We start from the raw sequence: 19136 nt of genomic DNA on the forward strand, positions 1-19136 counted from the left end.
AGCTGTAGGGTTAAGCAGGGCTGGTGTCTCCCAAGTTGCCAGAGGGCGGAAAAGATGAAGTGGCGCCTGAGGCACCAGAAACCTGAAGTTCCAGGAAAGGAATCCAGCATCAGAGCATAAGGCAGGGCTCCCGCAAGGCAATCACTCAGAGGGCAGGGCTGCCCTAACCAGGGGTCAGGTCCTAAAAGGATCAGTGGGGAGGCCAGGGTCATACAGACGCACACAGTGACAGTCTGCTCAGCTGAAGGACCCAGGGCCACGTTCCCAGCTCCAGGCAGGAGCTTTATAAAGACCTGGTAGTACAGACGAGTAAGATGGGGAAAGGTACCTAGGTAACGACGTTCCAGAAACTTTCACTTGTCACCTGATTTTAAAGGAGTCCTGTCAGACTACGACATCTGACCTTTTAAAGAACATAAATTAAAAACCTGACACACAGGGGCGCCTGGATGGCTCAGATGGTTGAGCGTCTGACTTCAGCTCAGGTCACGATCTCGCGGTTTGTGAGTTCGAGCCCCACGTCGGGCTCTGTGCTGACAGCTTGGACCCTGGAGCCTGCTTTGGATTCTGTGTCTCCCTCTCTCTCTGCCCCTCCACTGCTCAGGCTCTGTCTCTCTGTCTCTCTCTCTTCCCCTGTCTCTCCCTCTCTCTCTCAAAAATAAATGAACATTAAAAACAAAAACACCTGACGCACAAATTGTTAACGTAGAGCCCAAGAGAGCAGGTGAAGAAAAGTGTGCTCATCTGGGATTTGTCTGCTCTGAGCGCTTCCTCCCTTTAGAGCTGTCTACCCCATTTAATTTGTTTTCCCCCCTAAGTTTATTTATTTTGAGGGAAAAAGAGAGAGAAAGAATCCCAAGCAGGCTCTGCACCATAAGCACACAGCTCAATGCGAGGCTCGAACTCACAAACTGTGAGATCATGACCTGAGCGGAAATCAAGAGCTGGATGCTTAACTGACTGAGCTGCCCGGGCGTCCCCACCTACCCCATTTTAACGGAGGATGGAAACGGCTGGGAAAAATGTCTTATTGGGGTCTGATAAAGTCCTCAGGCCGTAAGGTGGTCCCCAAAGGGGAATAAAGCTATGTCCTTTTTCACAGAAGACAGTAGACCTTCCTCCCTAGAGAGGAGTCTGATCTCTGGCAAACTGTGTCCCCTGCCACTCGGAAGAGAAAGCCAACAAATAAAAATAATGCCACATCCTGGGGCGCCTGGGTGGCTCAGTCGGTTAAGCGTCCGACTTCGGCCCAGGTCATGATCTCACTGTTCGTGGGTTCAAGTCCAGCGTCGGGCTCTGTGCTGACGGCTCAGAGCCCGGAGCCTGTTTCAGAGTCTGTGTCTCCCTCTCTCTCTGACCTTCTCCTCCTCACGCTGTCTCTCTCGGTCTCAGAAATAAACATAAAAAAAGAAATAATTAAAAAAAAAATAATGCCACATCCCGAGTGTCGGAGAAGACCCACAAGGGTTGCCTCTCAACATGACTCCAAGGAGCCAACTACAGTAGACAGAAGAGCGTGCCCTCCCCCACCCCGGACGCCCACGCAGAATTCCCAGGACCCACGACTATGCAGCACGCGCAGGACTGTGGGATTCAGGCTGGAAACGCCAAGACCGATGACTCAGGCGGCCCTGTCTACCTGCAGGAACCCTTAAAAACTAGGAGGTGTCCTGGCCGCAGAGAGAGAAATGAGAAGAAAGGAGGGGGGAGGAGAGACACGACAGGGACTCGGTCCACTGGTGCTGGTTCTGAAGGTGAAGGAAGGGGCGTGCAGAGGCGAAGAGCAGCCCTCGCTGACAGCCAGCTGGAGAACGGGGACCTCCGTCCTGGAACTGCGTATAGGACCAGGAGGGGACACGGGGCGCCTGGGTGGCTCAGTCAGTTAAGCGTCAGACTTCAGCTCAGGTCACCACCTTGCTGTCCGGGGTTCGAGCCCCGCGTCGGGCTCTGTGCTGACAGCTCGGAGCCTGGAGGCTGCTTCGGATTCTGTGTCCCCCCTCTCTCTCCACCCCTCGCCACTCACACTCTGCCTCTCTCTGTCCCTCAAAAATGAATAAACGTCAAAAAAGTTAATTTAAAAAATAAAAAAAAAGAAAGAGCAGGAGACAGATCACCCCCTAGAGGCTCCAGAAAAGAACACTGCCCTTCCCACAGCTGGGTTTCAGGCTGGCGAGACCCCAGTCGGACTTCTGACCTACAGAACCGTAGGACAGCACCTGCTGTTTCAATTAGGGCGATTTGTTTATGCCAGCGATAGAAAACGAATACGGTATCGGTGGTACAAGTCAGTTTTTTCTTTTAAAGCTATAGCCAGGCGCGGCTCAGAGCTGGGATAAGAGGCAGGAAGCAGTGGTTTTTCTGACAGTGGTGGTTTTATTTTGATGCGGCAGGACCTGCCTTGTGTGGCGTCCGCCTCAAACAGCTTCAGCGATCAGAAAAATCAAGGCGGCTGCTTTATGAGAATACAGTTATCCAAGTCTCAAAAGGAAGGCACAGGAGGGCAGCATTAACTGAAATGACCTGCAAATTGATGTACAAAAATCCTGTGTTTTTTTTGCCTCAAAGGGAAGGAAAAAGGGGCGCCAGAGTGGCTCCACTGGTTAAGAGTCTGAGTCTTGGTTTCGGCTCACGTCACGATTTGATGGTTTGTGGGTTCGAGCCCCACATCGGGCTCTACACTGACAGTGCGGAGGCTGCCTGGGATTCTCTCTCTCCCTCTTTCTCTCTGCCCCTCCCACACACTCTCTAGCTCTCTCAAGATAAATAAGGTTTTTTTTAAAAAAAGGAGGGGGTGGGGGAGGAAAAGATATTCATTGTAGGAAATAAAACCAATATCCTAAATATCCTAACTCACAGGCTTTAGTGGGCAGTTCAGCTACCAGGTTTACCAACATCAACTTCATGAAAAGAGGGAGAGGAAAACTTTTTAAAGACTCTGCCTTTTAAACCCCTTTGGTTGGTTTTCCCCCCTTCCAATTTGCTTCTTCCTATGAAGCGTAGAATAAGCACTTGCATCTAAAGACAGAAGAGTCTGAGTTCTGAAATACCGATGAGACACAGGTACCATAGACAACTTTTAAATCTAGCCTCCCATGGTCTCATCAACTAGAACGTTATTTCTCACGTATGGTACTGATTTTATAAACATTTATTACTCGGCTACCAGAAGCCCAGCAGTGGCCTCAGCTTAAGAAAGACAAAATAAGTCCTCGACAAACCGAATAAGGACACTGCTATGACAGGTCAGTGTCGTCAAGTACTTAGTTCTAAAGGCACAGGGTGGAGACCCGGACATACACAGTGGGCCCTCCCCGGAAGAAGGGAGTTGGCTGGTCACCTGGAGGAGGCTGTTGACAAGGGGACAGAAGAGAGGTCTGCCGGCTCACGCGCAGCCATTCACGTAAACACATACGAATGCTGCCCTTCCTGAAGAACGTATGGAAAACACTGTAATCTAAAGACTGAGTGCAAGCAGGCTCGGCCAGTCAGAGGACTAGAACACCCCTGCATTTCTCTAGGTCGGGCTATTTAAAAACAAGTGGCCAACATTAGGTCAATCTGGCAAAAACGACACCCGCTACATAAAAAAGCAGGGGAAAATTAAGCATTAAACCTGCAAATCACGGATTCTTCCTCATTTCCCAGGCTGCCTCTCCCAGTCTGAGGGTAAATAAATAAACTGGAGGAACATGGGTACCAGGCAGGGCTACCTGGACATTCCGTTAGCACCCGCTCGGCTGGCCGTGAAGGCTGACGTTATTCGTCAAACTCACAAATGTATTGGCAAAATTAAATGTAGCTGCTAAAGAACAAAAATTACTAAAAGATCGAGCTTTTTTACAATATTAAAATTTGAGGTTTTCAGGGAAAAACCAGTATATAAATTTGAACTTGACAAGAGAGAAAGAAAAAAAACAACCACATGTCAACAGGTACCCCCTTTATTAGAAAGAGTTGGGAACAGACAGATAAAAAAAGATAGACTCTGCAGGCCCCTGTGGACAGTTAAACTAATACATGTACTTCCATTTCAAAAAGTACGTATTACAGAAATGACTTTTTGAAATGATTTTCAAATACTACTTTTATAATACAGATACTGACACAATTTAACAACAGTTGAGAGGGAAATGTACCTGTTTATGGAGAGATCTCCATTCAAAATAGCAACGCTGCAAGTAAGAACGATGGGTTTTTCCCTGAATCCAAATATCTCTCTGGAGGGGCGCCAGAGCCAGAAAAAAAATGTGAAAATCCATAAAAGGAGAAAAAACAAGAAAGGCAGAGAAAGGCTCAGCTCAAGGCACTACTGCTTACAAATCCACATCTTCCCGCCTGCCCCTAAGTGAGGAAAACGACCATTCTGGTGACCCCTTCCTAAAACTGGGCACTTACAAACAGAATGCACTCAAAAAAGAGGTCAAATCACCTTTTCAACATAAAGCAACGTCCTCTAATAAAATCAAGGCAAGAAACATGAGAACATGATTTATCGAACCGCATTTCTAATTTGGCAAAACACCCGAAAACACAGTCTGACTTGGATTAACCGGAGAGTCTCAAAAGGCAGAAAATATGCTTTAAAAACAAAAAGTCACATTCACTCAAACTTGAGGGATTGTTAAAGGAATGAAGGTGGGAACTTACGTAGATTTGATTTCTCTTGTATCGCTGGTATAGGTTATGCATGATGGAGCCTCCGTGGAGCTCCGTCAAGGTGGCCATGTCATCCACGCCCTCCTCAGTCATGGGGTGCATCGCGGTGACCTTCTGGTGTGTGATGGTGCTCTGCTTGTACGTGAACACCTGAGAGAAGAATGGATTCAGTTATTTAATTGTCAGCAAGGAATGGTTTCCACAGACATCTCCCACCTTAAAATACAATCTCAGTACATCTTTGGCAACAAGAGCCTGAATCAGCCAATAAAAAGTATACTGCAGACAATGTTGTCATTTTCTCTGTGCACCTGTTTTTATTTATTTTTTTTAATTAAAAAAAATTTTTTTTTAAATTTTTTCTCAGAGAGGGAGGCAGCGTGAGCAGAGTAGGGTCAGAGAGAGAGGGAGACACAAAATCCGAAGCAGGCTCCAGGCTCTGAGCTGTCAGCACAGAGTCAGATGCGGGACTCAAACCCACAAACTGTGAGATCATGCCTGAGCCGAAGTCGGACACTCAACCAACTAAGCCACCCAGGCACCCCATGCCTATCTATTTTTAAAGGAAGCAATTATTTGACAATGGCTATTACATTCCTAAAAGACATTAGGTCAAGTACTAGCCATCCCTTGGAAATCACAGAAATCATAAATTCACAGCACACTTCTTTGCATATATTTCTCCTATTGCTATAAATCAGTAACAGTTAAGACACTGGCTAACCAACCTTTTAGAAAGTAATTTGGCTTCACTGCATAATGTTTCACATGGTATCATACAGTATACTTTGCAACTTCATCTTAAAACCTCTTCAATTTGAGTGTTTCATATATTCACCATGCAGTCTAATATATTTGTTCAAAGAGCAGAACATATCTTCACAGAATGTTCAAGAGATATCCTTGGATTCTCTCCTCTCCAAAAAGATATATAGCAAACAAATCCCTTCTCAGATTTAATATAAAACTGGTCTGTTTGGTAGTCTATCTTCCTTAAAATCCCAAACACCATTGATGAGTGCCTCATACACGCAGTAGCATATACAGGAGAGGAACTCTGATGTTTCAAGACTGACTACTGAATTTCTGTGTATTTCTGAAATGCTTTTGTATCACTAATTTCATTTAGGATTTAACCATATTGGGGCACCTGGCTGGCTCGGTTGGTAGAGAATGCGATTCTTGATCTTGGGATTTTAAGTTCAAGCCCCACGTTGGGTGTAGAAATTACTTAAAAATAAAATCTTACCAAAAAAAAAAAAAAAAAAAAAAGGATTAACCATATTAAGTCAACTCCATCTGATGATCAAAGTTTGGTCAGCTTTGCATATAAACTCATGTACATNAAAAAAAAAAAAAAAAAAAAAAAGGATTAACCATATTAAGTCAACTCCATCTGATGATCAAAGTTTGGTCAGCTTTGCATATAAACTCATGTACATAACAAAATCATTTGATTATAGTGTCTACTCCATAACTATTCATTTTATACTTCTACAATACTCATCCTTAAAAGAAATCAATATATAAAAAGCAAGGACCTAAATAACATGAAAAAGGTACAGTCCTCATATGTACACATCCTTCACATGTGCACATGTGCAAAATGACTTTCTGGAAAAGTATTTGCAGAACTTCCTGATTGGGGAATTCTATTTTTAAATATCGACCAGATGCGTACATGGCAACAAATAGCATGTTATTGCAAAAGAGAATAACACACCACAGACAGCAAAAGTGCCCATCCAATGGTTTTCAGAAGCCATGAAAAAGGACATGTTTTATTTTTGTAGAGAAAAAAATAAAACTTGAGCCGTGGCATTTCTGCCACGTGAACCACAAGAGTTGGTCAAAACCAGTCCTGAGAAAGTGCCGGAGGCCGGGGCAGACAGCCGACCGTCCTTTCTCGGGACTAGCCATCTCCCCAGCTGCTCCCGGGGCGCACACATCCACCAGGAGAAACTCCAGCCCCAGTGGCCTCACCTCCCGGTGAGGACCCCCCACCACGGAAGCACCCACAGGGCAGGACAGGCCTGGGCCCCTCGCAGGGAGTGTAGGGCGGGGTGCGCTGTGCCCAAGATAACAGGAATTAGAGAAAAAACAACACACAGGGACATTCAAGAGTGTAGACGCGCTTCTAAGGCACTGACCTTCCATCTTAACTCAGACACCATGGAAGAACACTGAAGAAATAGAGATTTAGGTCCAAAGTAGAAGTCTTGGAGCAACTTGGAAAATCCCAGAAGGGAACAGCTAAAACTCTCCGCCCTTCCCAGCCTTGCCACATGCCAATGATGCTAATCCAGGTGGGTTTTTGGAAACGCTAACAACTGGGCTGGCCCTGGGGTCTTCACCCACAGTGACTGTGAGTGTGGGGGCAGAAGCAGAACTTGTCTGGCCCCGTGAACCCCCTTCCCCGGCCAGCTGAGGGGTGCAGAGAAGAGTCTTCGGGTCACTCCTGCTCCCAGCGCACGTCGGAGGCTCCTCTCCCTCTGCCTGCTCAGAACTCCTGCCACACAGCGGGCGAGGTGGTCGCTCAGGTTCCCAAGAAAACGTGCTCACAGGAAACACAACAGGGCCCCAGAGCCAGTGCGACGGGCTCCCGCTCAAACTCTCCCAGGACTCACCACCAGCAATCCCTCCCAACATGGAACAGCTCTTCCCACTGATTGAGTATTCTGAGGATTCCAGAAGTTGAGGACAAAAATACTTAAGAATACTGAAATTGTCATCTGTTTTTATATTGATTCTGCCTTTTGGAAATAATCACATGCAGCCTACAACACTTAGACACTAAATATATATAAATTTATATAGAATACATATGTATGTTTATATATATGTTTATATAGATTCATATATACATATAACTAAATATTCATGTCATCTGTAATCATGTCATTGTCTTTTTTAATACCCTGGGAATAGCAAGACAATGCATGAGCTGAAATTCGGAGCTGGGCAGACGGAGCATGGAGAGAAATGGCTACCTACTGTTGAGTTCCCCACCTTCATACATTTATTTGCCTTCAGGTTTTCAGAAGCATGCTGTGTGTAAAATGGGCACTCATGCAGTGGGAACATCCACTGAACTAGACCAATCCTTCCCATGGCCTCCAGAAGACTGAATCAGGATGGCAGATAATAGTTACATAATACACGGGGCGCCTGGGTGGCCCAGTCAGTTAAGTTTCTGACTTCAGCTCAGGTCATGATCTCATGGTTTGTGGGTTCTAGCCCAGCTGTGCTGACAGCTCAGAGCCTGCAGCCTGCTTCAGATTCTGTGTCTCCCTCTCTCTCTGGCCCTCCCCTGTTCACACTCTGTCTCTCTCTCAAAAATAAATCAACATTAAAAAAAATTTAAATATTACATAAATAAGAGGCTATGAACAGAAAAAAAAGACCAAAACATGCCAACCGCAGCTGCTCAAAATACTGATGACTCCCAGAAAAGTAGAACATGAGAAAATGTATTTGTGAAGGAAAGGCAAAGATAACCACCCCTGAAGAGATGGGCTAACATCTGTAAAGATTCTTGAATGGTGCGTGGCGCACTGTAGGTGTTGAGAAATGAAGGAAACACATTCATTTGAGCAAATATTTACTGGTGGGGTCGAAGCACTGGGAGTATAGCTTACATTCCAACAAGGGGAAGGAAATAAAACCAAACATACAAGTAACTATCACAGATGGTGATGAATCTTTATGAAGAAATAAATCAGGGTTTCGGGACCAAGAGCCGATAGGGGATGCTTACTACTAAATATGTGAGGACAGCCTCACTGATGAGGTCTCTACTCTGACGGTTACCCTAAGGAAGGGATGGGATCAGCCCCCGCATCCAGTGTGTTAATGCACACTGGTTGAATAAATGCCTGATTTAATTTAGAAAGATTTCAAAGGATTCATGAGACCTACAGTCTTATTCAAGAATTTTTAAGGGGAGTCCCTTGCAGTATCAAAAGTCATTGCCATGTGCAACCATTAAAAGAGGGTATCTGTTCCCCCAAGATTATTCCCAAATAGCAAGAAAACTCTAGGTTTACAGAAAGGGATTATTTTTACAGGAACTTTTGGGGGACACACAGCCCGAATACCAAAATGCATTCCTAAAAATCCAACTCTGAATAAATGGAGTTACTGCAGTGGAGCATATACTAGGAGAAAGGTGGTAAGGTTAAGAAATGGAGCAAAATATGGAAGATTAGTAGACAGGAAACCAATTTAGAGAAAAACGCAACCTCAGAACAAATAGCTCCTATTATAGAAATTCAAGCCACTGGTCACAAGATGGGCTGGATTAAGCACGAGAGAACAAACGAAACGAATCAACACTACTGGAAAAGCAGCTCAGAAGGCTTGCCTAATGCTGGGTCCACTTCTACGTGAAAAATCAAAAGGTATGAAGTCAACTAAGTAAAAAATAGCTGAGCCACTATCAATCCACTTTTACCTTGAAAAGTTTTATTTATTTAAGTAATCTCTGCACCCAATGTGGGGCTCAAACTCACAACCCCGAAATCAAGAGTCGTATGCTCTTCCAACTGAGCCAATCAGGCACCCCAATCCACTATTAACTTTAGGATAGCACTTACATTGCAAGGAAAGTCTCATCACGTGAATGCAAGTCTCCGTAACACAAAGTTGTATGTGTATGTGTGTACACAAAGTTATGTGTGTGTACGTATACACGCACACACCCACACACACAGATCTCTCTTATTACAAGTCATTAGAAGCCCCAATCATTACATTTAGCATTTCCAATCAAAGAGAAAGAAAAAAGAAAGTAATCCTGTCACCTCCTCCCCTGATTGAGAGACGTGTAGAGGGTATTCTCAATCTGGACAACCTCATCTCACTGCATCATAGAATTTCTGCTAGAGTAGTAGTTGTTGTTGTTTTTAATGTTTGTTTATTTTTGAGAGAGAGAGAGAACGGGCGAGCATGAGTGGGGAAAGAGCAGAGAGAGGGAGACAGAAGAGCCAAAGCAGGCTCCACAATGACAGCACAGAGAACACTGTGGGGCTTGAACTCACGAACCACAAGATCATGACCTGAGCCAAAGTCAGACACTTTAACCGACTGAGCCTCCCCAGCACCCCATCGGCTAGAGTAGCTCTGAATTCAGCACCCCTCCTCCACCCACGGAACATGTGGCAATATCTGTAAACAGTTTTGATGGTCAGAAACACCACAGGATTATCCAGCCCAAACGTCCAGAGTGCCAAGTTGAGATACCCTGGTCTAGAATGGCCAACCCACCAGAGGTCTAGATAGATGCTAGAAAATAAATGGTGTGAACGAGCCACAGCCTGTCAACAAAACCTTTCATAAACGATAAAAATGTTTTGGAAATGACGACAGAAAAACACTGAATGGGGGTTAATCAAAGGTCAGCATGACACCATTCTGCACTTTTGATTTTGGTTCTTCCTTATCTGTCCTAAGTTAAGGGGGGTACGGGTGATGATAATGACAGTTCTCAGGCACTGGGGTTTGCTTATATTTGGGTTACCATTTTCCAACCTGTATCGGATCACGTCGGACGCTAACAGGTCAACTCTTTCTTGTTCCTACCCCGCCCAGGGCTGCCCTCTGGTGTCCGGGTCACTTATACCCTGCTACCCTCCTTGAGGCCTCAACCCCAAGTGATCCTCTTGGAAGATGCCAACGAGGTGAAGGGCACACGCTCAGTCTCCTCTTAATTCTGCTGCGGGTACGTCTTCTAGCTTCTAGCTCCCGGGGCAACCTGTAATCCCTTATTATCTCAGCTGTTCAAAAACTCCCTCCGGGTCTCCCACTCGAGGATCTCAGGTCAGTTTCTCTTAACTCATTTGACCCCAACCTACAGTTAAAAATGTTTTATACCAGGAACTACCACACACACAGGTCCATAGAACGCTTGTCACGACGTTCGGCACACCTCCGTCTCTTCTATTTTGTTTTAAATGCGGGCTGTGACCCTGTAAACGATTTCACACCTACTATGGGTTGTGAAACGTGGTCTGAAAACTCCATGAAGGCAAGAAGCATGTCCACCTCGTTCCCCAGTGCCAGCCACGGCTCACTATACAGACTCGATAAACACGGCACAAACGCGGCATAAATGGTCCTGGCTTTCAAAATGATTATAGTATGAACGGAGAGGCAAGGTAGGCTAAGGACCAAAACAGGGCCTTTGACTACTGGAGGCGGATCTGGCTGGATTCCTTTCTCCCGGATCTGGGCTTCTGATAGCTTCGGGAAAGTGAGCTCTAGCCCACAAATTTTTCCACCTGCAAAGTAAGAATGGTAACAGCAATGCCTAACTCAGAATTATCATAAAGCTAAATAATGTAGGTAAAAGTCACAGTGACTGGCACAAATGAGGGCTCAAAAAAGGTACCTATTCCCACAAGGGGGGTATAATGCAAGGAAGAACACAGAACATTCTAGAAGGAAATGAATCAAGTGTCCTCGCACAGAGGAGCCCAGACTCCTTAGATTCGAGCCTGGAAACTAGCTGTGTGAACAAGGCAATGAGCAAATGGGAGGGGTACACATTCAGGTCTACATATTTTAGGACAATCTTGTACGTTAGCTGACGAAAAACCAACGTATGCTTTCTTCTATTTCGATCCTTTTGCACAAATCCCGTTGGCCTTGTTTGGGTTTTCTCTGGACTCGACCTCGCTTCCTGGGGGTGCCTCTCTTAATCCAGTTTCCCTCTTTCGTTTATTGACTCATTAACTCATGACTGAAAGAAAGTATGATCAATGACAGAGGTTAAGACTTCTGCCTCCTAACCTGTGGCTAAATTGAGCAATCATGGAAACCAAAAATGAGCTCTCTCACGGCCAGCACCACTGACTCAAGGCTCCCAGTGGCTACGGAAGCTACGGAAGCCCTTAGGGCCACTACGGAGTCTGAGAGGAAGTGGCCTGTTTTCACTGCTGCCCCCGGAGCCTGCAGAAAGTAGATGGGGCACAAAAATGTAAAGCCCACTAGAAAGTTCCACTGACATCTTATCAAAAGTAAAATCGTACATGCCTACTCTCCTAGGGTGCAGAGAACAAACACCCACAGTCCCTTGCTTTCAGCTCCAATTTGTCAGCAATTTAGCATTTTAGCTACAGGGCACAGGGGGCGAAATTCATCTTTACGTACATGTTTGGTTGCTAGAATCTGTCCTGGGTGAGCTTTTGGATAACGGACGGCTAAACACAAATCAAAGAAAGATTGATATTCTCTTTTTCAGAGTTTCAAATGGTTTGTGAGATTAAACCATTTTTTAAACATTTAGGTTATTTATTTAGAGAGAGAAAGAGCAAGTGAGGGAGGGGCAGAGAGAGAGGGAGACAGAGAATCCCAAGCAGGCTCTCTGCTGTCAGTGCAGAGCCCGACGCGGGGCTCAAACTCATAAACGGTGAGATCATGAGCTGAGCCAAAATCAAGAGTCAGACACTTAATTGGCTGGGCCACCCAGGCACCACTGACTAAGCCATTTAAACTGTCATCAGGTTCTCAGTGCCCAATGCCACAGGGTGCATGGCATCTGGGCACAGAACCAACGTAAGGCAAAGGGTTGGGCACAGGCACTGGGCACTTAGTGACGGCGGGCCGTGTGCCTCGGGCACACTGAGGACATTCCCTTGTGTGATCCAAGACAGAAGACGTCACACTGTTGATCATATTTTGGAGGATGAATCCGCAAAGGATCAGAGAAGTTAGGGAACCCGCCCAAGGACACACAGCACAGCTAGCATTTGATTGGGATTGTGGAAAAGCTCACAGGGGTGAGGCAGACCTAGAGGGACACCAGTGCAGAGTCAGCGTGTTGCATTCCAGCCCTGCCACTTCCTGGCTGTGAATCTGGGCATTTATTCTGCTGTTTTTCATTTATTTACCATCTCCAGTTCCCTCCATCGCCATCTGCGTCAGGCTGTGGGCTGGACCCTGGGAATACAATAAACGGCCTGCGGTTCAAAGAGTTCTCCCGATTACGAAGAGGTCAGAAAAATGAGCCACGTGCACCGTGTGGCGGGGGCTAGAACAGAGGAAACGCCAGGGTACGGTGGGCACTAGCCACGTGGGACAGACCGCGGCCAGGGAAGGGCAGGTACAGAGGCTGGACCGCGCAGGGCACCTGCGTAGCGGCGCGTGACCGGGCCAGGGCGTGGGGGGCCTGACCTGAGGGGGGGCAGACACTACTCCTCCTATTCGCCATCACAGACAACTCACGCGAAACACGACCCCGCCATTGCTCTTCCAGAGAAACAGAGGCGAAATCTCACTACAAAATGTAATTCAATGAATCCAACTTTCTAGAAACCCCACAGGAAAGAAATGTGTGAATCACTTCTAGGAGCAGTCACTACAAACACTGCTGTCCCCAAAACGGAGGGTTTCTTCCTGAGGCACCAGGGGCGGGGGGTGGGGGGCTCAGCTGGTTAAGCATCAGACTCTTCATTTTGGTTCAGGTCATGACCTCAGCGTTGGGAGATCAAGCCTGTGCTGAGAGCGAGCCTGCTTGGGATTCTCGTTCTCTCCCTCCCCTCCTCATGCATATGCTCTCTCTTGCTAAACCTTAAAAAAAAAAAGAAAGAAAGAAAAGAAGAGAAGAGAAGAGAAAAGAAAAGAAAAAAGAAAAGAAAAGAAAATTCTTAATTGGAGGGTTTCCAGGTACCTAGGTGGCTCAGTCGGTTAAGGGTCTCTTTATGATTTTTAAAAAAATTTTAATGTGTATTTTTGAGAAAGGCAGAGCCTGAGCAGGGGAGGGGCAGAGAGAGAGGGAGACACAGAATCTGAAGCAGGCTCCAGGCTCTGAGCTGGCAGTCAGCACAGAGCCCGACGCGGGGCTCGAACCCACGAACCGTGAGATCACGACCTGAGCCGAAGTTGGACGTTTGACCGACTGAGCCACCCAGACGCCCCGAGTGTCGGACTCAAGATCTAGGCTCAGTTCATGATCTCACGGTGAGATCAGGCCCTGCCCTGAGAGCATGGAGCCTGCTTGGGATTCTCTCTCTCCCCGCACCCTCTCTCTCAAAATAAACAAACTGGAGGGTTTCTTCCTGCATTCCTGTGCACAAACAACACACCACCGAAAGCATCAGCGATGACACACACAACGCAACGAAGACCGGAAGCTTCGGCAGGTCAGTCACCGAGCAGTAAACCTTAACCGCTGAGCACAAATCTTTCTGAGCACAGTCCGGAGTTGCCAGGCAGACCGACAAGATTAGGAGTCTGAGAAGTCTCAGGGCGCCTGGGTGGCTCAGCCTGCGGAACGTCGGACTTCGGCCCAGGTCATGGTCTCGTGGTTCAGGAGTCCAGCCCACGTCGGGCTCTGTGCTGACAGCTCGGAGCCTGGGGCCTGTTTCGGATTCTGTGTCTCCCTCTTGCTCTACCCATCCCAACTCACACTCTGGCTCTCAAAAATGAATAAATGTTAAAAAAAAATTAAGAAAAAAATAAACACTTAAGAGTCTGAGAAATGTAAAACAGCAGGAAGCTAACTGGTGAAGAGGACACAGCCAGGGGAAGGCAGAGCCCCAGCATGCAACGTGCCCTGCAAAACGCAACTACCTCCCTTTGCATGCGCTTCCGGCTGGGAAGGTCTGGGTGACACGCTGGCCCTGATCTCTGCTGGTGAACTTGAGGGGAAAAAAGTTAGCTGTTACAGTGAGTTGGCAGAGTTGGAAGGAACGACTATCACACTCACACACACGAAGGCACACGCTGGTGTTTGCTAGTTAAGGAAATTAAGAGGAAAAGATGATGCTAAATTGGAATTCATAGGCAACATTTAGGAATGGTCATTTTACAGAAGAATGATGGACAGTTTCTTTTAAATGCTAAACTGTACTACTTATTTATTCAGAAAAGAAATTTGAGGAGAATCTGTCTGAAAAAGAAATCACACTTGGTCCTCCGGCGGTGCTAGGCAGTGCTTGCAAAGGTCTCGTGTGTACATCACAAGGTGCTCATGCCCTTACGCCAGTCTTTCCCCACTGAAGAATTTAGAAACAAAAAGATGCTTTATACATTTTTTTGATGTTTATTTTTGAGAGAGAGAGAGAGAGATGGAGGGAGGGAGAGAGGGAGAGTGCACGTGAGGCTGCACGCTTAAGCAGGGACGGGGCGGGGTGGCAGAGAATCCGCAGGAAGCTCTGTGCTGACAGCAGAGAGCTGGACGCGGGGCTCAAACCCACGAACCATGACCTGAGCTGAAGTCAGCCACTTACCGAACCGAGCCACCCAAGTGCCCCAAATATTTCTTCATGACAATCATACTAAGTTAATTTATGACAAAACTATACTAGGCACACACATAGCATAATCCTGTTTATTATTTAAATGCATGCACATAGATACACACACACACAAACCAGCAACTGTGTGCCCACAGATACACACACACGAGCAACGGTACTCCTGGGCATTCATTCTATGTAAATGAAAACTTCTGTTTGCACAGAAACATGCACCCAAGTGTTCATAGCAGCCTTTTGTGTAAAAGGCAAAAGCTGAAAAAGCCAGTCCCAGAAGGTTACACAGGCTATGATCCCATTTACAGAATATTCTTGCAATAACAAAATTATAGAGAATGGAGGACAGACTGCTGGTTGCCAGAAGTCACAAAGGGAGTAGGGGCGAAAGGACAATGGGTGTAGCCGTAAAGGGGCCACGTGCTGGATCCTGGTGCTGATGGAAAGGTTCTGTATCTCGACTCTGTGTCAAGACCCTGATTGTGCTATTGTGCTGGAGTTTTACAAGATGTTATCATTGAGAAAAGTAGGTGGAGGGTATATGGAATCATTCTGTATTATTGCTTACAAATGCATGTAGAGCTACAACATCTCAAAACAAAAAATTACAAAAAAGGCAAAAAAAATGCAAAAAGGCTAGAATAGATCAGAACTCTAATAATGGATCACAAGCTGGTAGGTGTTTTTCACTTTTTTTATACTTTTCTATCACTCTTTTACTATTTTCTAAAAGTTTAAAACATTTCTAGCCTTAAAAAAAATCAGTCCAGGGGCACCTAGCTGGGTCAGTTGGTTAAGCATCCAACTTCAGCCCAGGTCATGATCTCAGAGTTTGTGAGTTCAAGCCCCACATTGGGCTCTGTGCTGACAGCTCAAAGCTTGGAGCTGCTTCGGATTCTGTGTCTCCCTCTCTCTCTGCCCCTCCTCTGCTCGTGCTCTGTTTCTCCCTCTCTCTCAAAAAGAAAACACTAAAAAAAAAAAACTTAATCAGTGTAATCAAAATCACTATTATAGGACTACTTTCACAAAATAACAAAACCAAAAAGAAATAGTAACCCCCCCTCCCAGCCCACCACCCCAAGTAAGGGCTTCTCCTCTAATCCACTTGTAATAAGCATGGTAAGTTTCAGCCCAGAGAAACCACAAAGCAAGAGGCATGGATGGGACAAAAGCCTACAGACCCCAATTGGTCCCATACTCCTAAAACAACTGGTCCACCAGCTTTTGCTTCTGAGGCTCCTTACTCCTGGTCCTAATGTCCTGGTCCTTGTTCTAATTTTATGTGTTCCTTTCTGATCCCTCTCTTCCAAGTCCGAAGCCCAGACCCCGATAGCATAAATTTGAATTCTAGTATAGAAGCTCCATTCCTAGAATTCCAAACCATCTTGATATTTCAAAAGCACCTCTACACACACACACACACACACACAACCCCAAAACAACCCTCCACATCTTACCCTGTGCCTATCCCCTCTTCTCTTCATCAGGAATAACACCTTTGGCACCTGCTGCCCAAGGTAGAAATTTGAGTCAACCTTAAAACCCCCTCCCTACAGCTGGCCGTGTCTTCTTTCCGAGTCCTAGATTAGATGACCAACACTGCCTAGAACCCATCTGCTCTCCTCTTCCTCCACCTGCGTCCCATTTTTCATCCACCCCCCACCACTACTTCCTAGTAAGTCCTTCTGCCTCCCGTGCCGCATGCGTGAATCCAGCGGTCCTCAAATTGGAGTCCAAGTAACAAATTCTAATGTTGTTTTAATACTAATGGCTAAAAAATTTTTTTACTAGTTTTAAAGACAAATTTTCTTGGCCCTGATAACTCTGAATTCAAGGAAATTTTCAGAGACGAAATTTTGGTTTCTTAGACTGGTATTTCCCAAACTGGGGATCAACCAGGATCTAGTTAGGGGATGCCATTCAAGCCTGAACAGCACAGACCTAGATGGCTTTGACCTCAGTCTGCTTCCCATCGGTTAAGCAATCTTAACTTGCTCTGGTTCCTCCACACGTTAGCCCTCAGTTTCATCATCTATAAAATAGAGTGATAATACTGACACCTCAGAGTGGTAGTGAGATCAGAATAAGATAATGCACATAAAGAATTTAGCACAGCTCTTGGTACTGAGCAAGCAACTCAAATATTTCACCATTTGCCACGTTACTGTTACCAGTGATATAATCTGACCATGCATTGATCGGAATTCTCACTATTTGTTCCCAGTAACTTCCAGGATGGAGAAAAATCTCTGACACCTCAGAGTGGTAGTGAGATCAGAATAAGATAATGCACATAAAGAATTTAGCACAGCTCTTGGTACTGAGCAAGCAACTCAAATATTTCACCATTTGCCACGTTACTGTTACCAGTGATATAATCTGACCATGCATTGATCGGAATTCTATTTGTTCCCAGTCACTTCCGGGATGGAGAAAAATCTCCTTATGTGGGTGGATTCCCTACAATGCCTTTCCTGAGGGGCCCCTGCTACTTTTCCCACCAAAATGACTCCAGCCATTACAGACTGACTTAAAGTTTCCCGCCCCCTCCTTCCCAGCCCTCACCGTGTTCCATACTCCATGAACTATCCTGGGATCCATCCTGTATTCCTCCGGGTGACCCCTCTTCCAAGCCTCCACCGCCATGCCCAGCCTGGCTGGAGTGCCCTTCTTTCCCACAGCACCTTGGACAGAACCTCTCCTGTCTTTTACCACCTACGCTACCTTACCGTCTTATCTCTGCCAAGGAAAGGATTGGCAGAACTTTCAGCTCCTGTGAGGAAGTGGTGATTTCCTGGGGCCTCCTGTGGGGGTGATGACGATCTGGGGCTGCCGTTGGGCTGGTGGGAAGGAAGGCAGGACCAAATGGGGATGCCACAGCCGTCGGGGATGCACTGTCGTCCTCACACCGGACCAATCCATGAGGACCTGGGCCGTGTCTCATGAAGCTATCTGAGCCCTCCTTGCCAAGCGCCTGGCACCAGTCGCTGCTCCTCAACTGTCTGCCAAAGAGATGCGCACCAGCTGCCCATCCATGGTGCTGAGAGCCTATGCTGAGCACCCCACGCTGGTCATCTAAAACCGAACTCCAAAGCCTGAACTGTAAATCAACATTTTTCACTTACTGGCTGCTTTGAAGCAGCCTTAAACTGAATGACAGGAATTCCTTGGCTGCTCTTAAGTGAAATGAAAAAGGCATATGTGGGCCAAGTATGTGTCCATCTCAGAGTTTTAAAAGAGCCTAAATAATTTTATGAATCTTAACTTTACACATTATGCCTTTGCATGCTGCTCATTTCCAATTGTCAAATAAGAAGAGACTCAAGTTATTTATTAATACAGTGAACAAACCCAGATTCAGAACGATTCCAGATTGAAGCCAAAAGTCAGTTTGGCTACATAGGTACAAAGGCACAAGAAATCTGCTGGACTCAAACTTATGGTCCAAGAATTAGGAGAAAACACCACCCAGGTCATAGGAAAGGCCAGAAGCAAAGCACAACAGGTCAGAACATGGAGGAAGAGCTCCCCCACTTCCCCGGGGGGCCAACCCCACCCTCACTGCCAAGAAAATCTCTAGAAATGGCAGAGAATTCTGGAAATACTGGAAAGATGAAATGGAGGGCAGAAGGCCTAAAAGACAACAGACTAAAAAAATAATAGGTTACTAAGTGAAGACAGCAAAGATTTCGTTATAAAATTATATTTAATGAAAAAATACAACATACTAAGATAGTCTTGCTAGCATATAGACCACAAGCAAAGTAAGGGGGCTAAAAAGAATACTGCTGATCTTTCCGGAAAAGGTGTCAACAAGGAACTGGTTCTCTGCAAATGTCTTTGAACGCAAAAAATATAAGAGCCTGGCATGCCTTTTGCCGGAGATCTGGCCTAAGTAACTAAAAGTCAGAGCTGCCAGAGTTTAGGAACTTATGGGAATCTGGCTGAAATCTTAATCTTGAGTGCTAAGGTCATGAGGATAAACACGGCCATGTTTTTGTCAATATCATCATCCTCCCCTTAGCTTTACCAAAAAGGGAGTTTGAAGAGCCTTCTTTTCTGATGATCGATAGCCTTATGATAAGCCTGCCTCTCTTCAAATTTATACTTTAGAATGGTACAGAGTCGAAGCACAGTATAAAGACCAAGGGGCCCTTACACCTTCTCTGTCACCACCAAACAGTCACTATTCCCACCCGAGAGCAGCTCCTCCTCCGGGGATGCAGA

General features: G+C 46.0%; 1 protein-coding gene across 2 annotated transcripts in view; it reads right to left on the reverse strand.

The window, feature by feature from the left end:
• Nucleotides 1-19136, reverse strand: part of MYO10 (myosin X) — a 232790-nt gene that overhangs the window by 127739 nt on the left and 85915 nt on the right. For both annotated transcript variants that reach the window (XM_039238829.1, XM_039238831.1), the window contains exon 3: nt 4648-4806. In XM_039238829.1, coding sequence (XP_039094760.1) covers nt 4648-4806 — 159 coding nt within the window. The remainder of the gene's footprint in view (nt 1-4647; nt 4807-19136) is intronic.

This window comes from Hyaena hyaena, unplaced genomic scaffold, assembly GCF_003009895.1.
Source record: "Hyaena hyaena isolate Hyena2069 unplaced genomic scaffold, ASM300989v1 scaffold_148, whole genome shotgun sequence".
Lineage (NCBI taxonomy): Eukaryota > Metazoa > Chordata > Mammalia > Carnivora > Hyaenidae > Hyaena > Hyaena hyaena.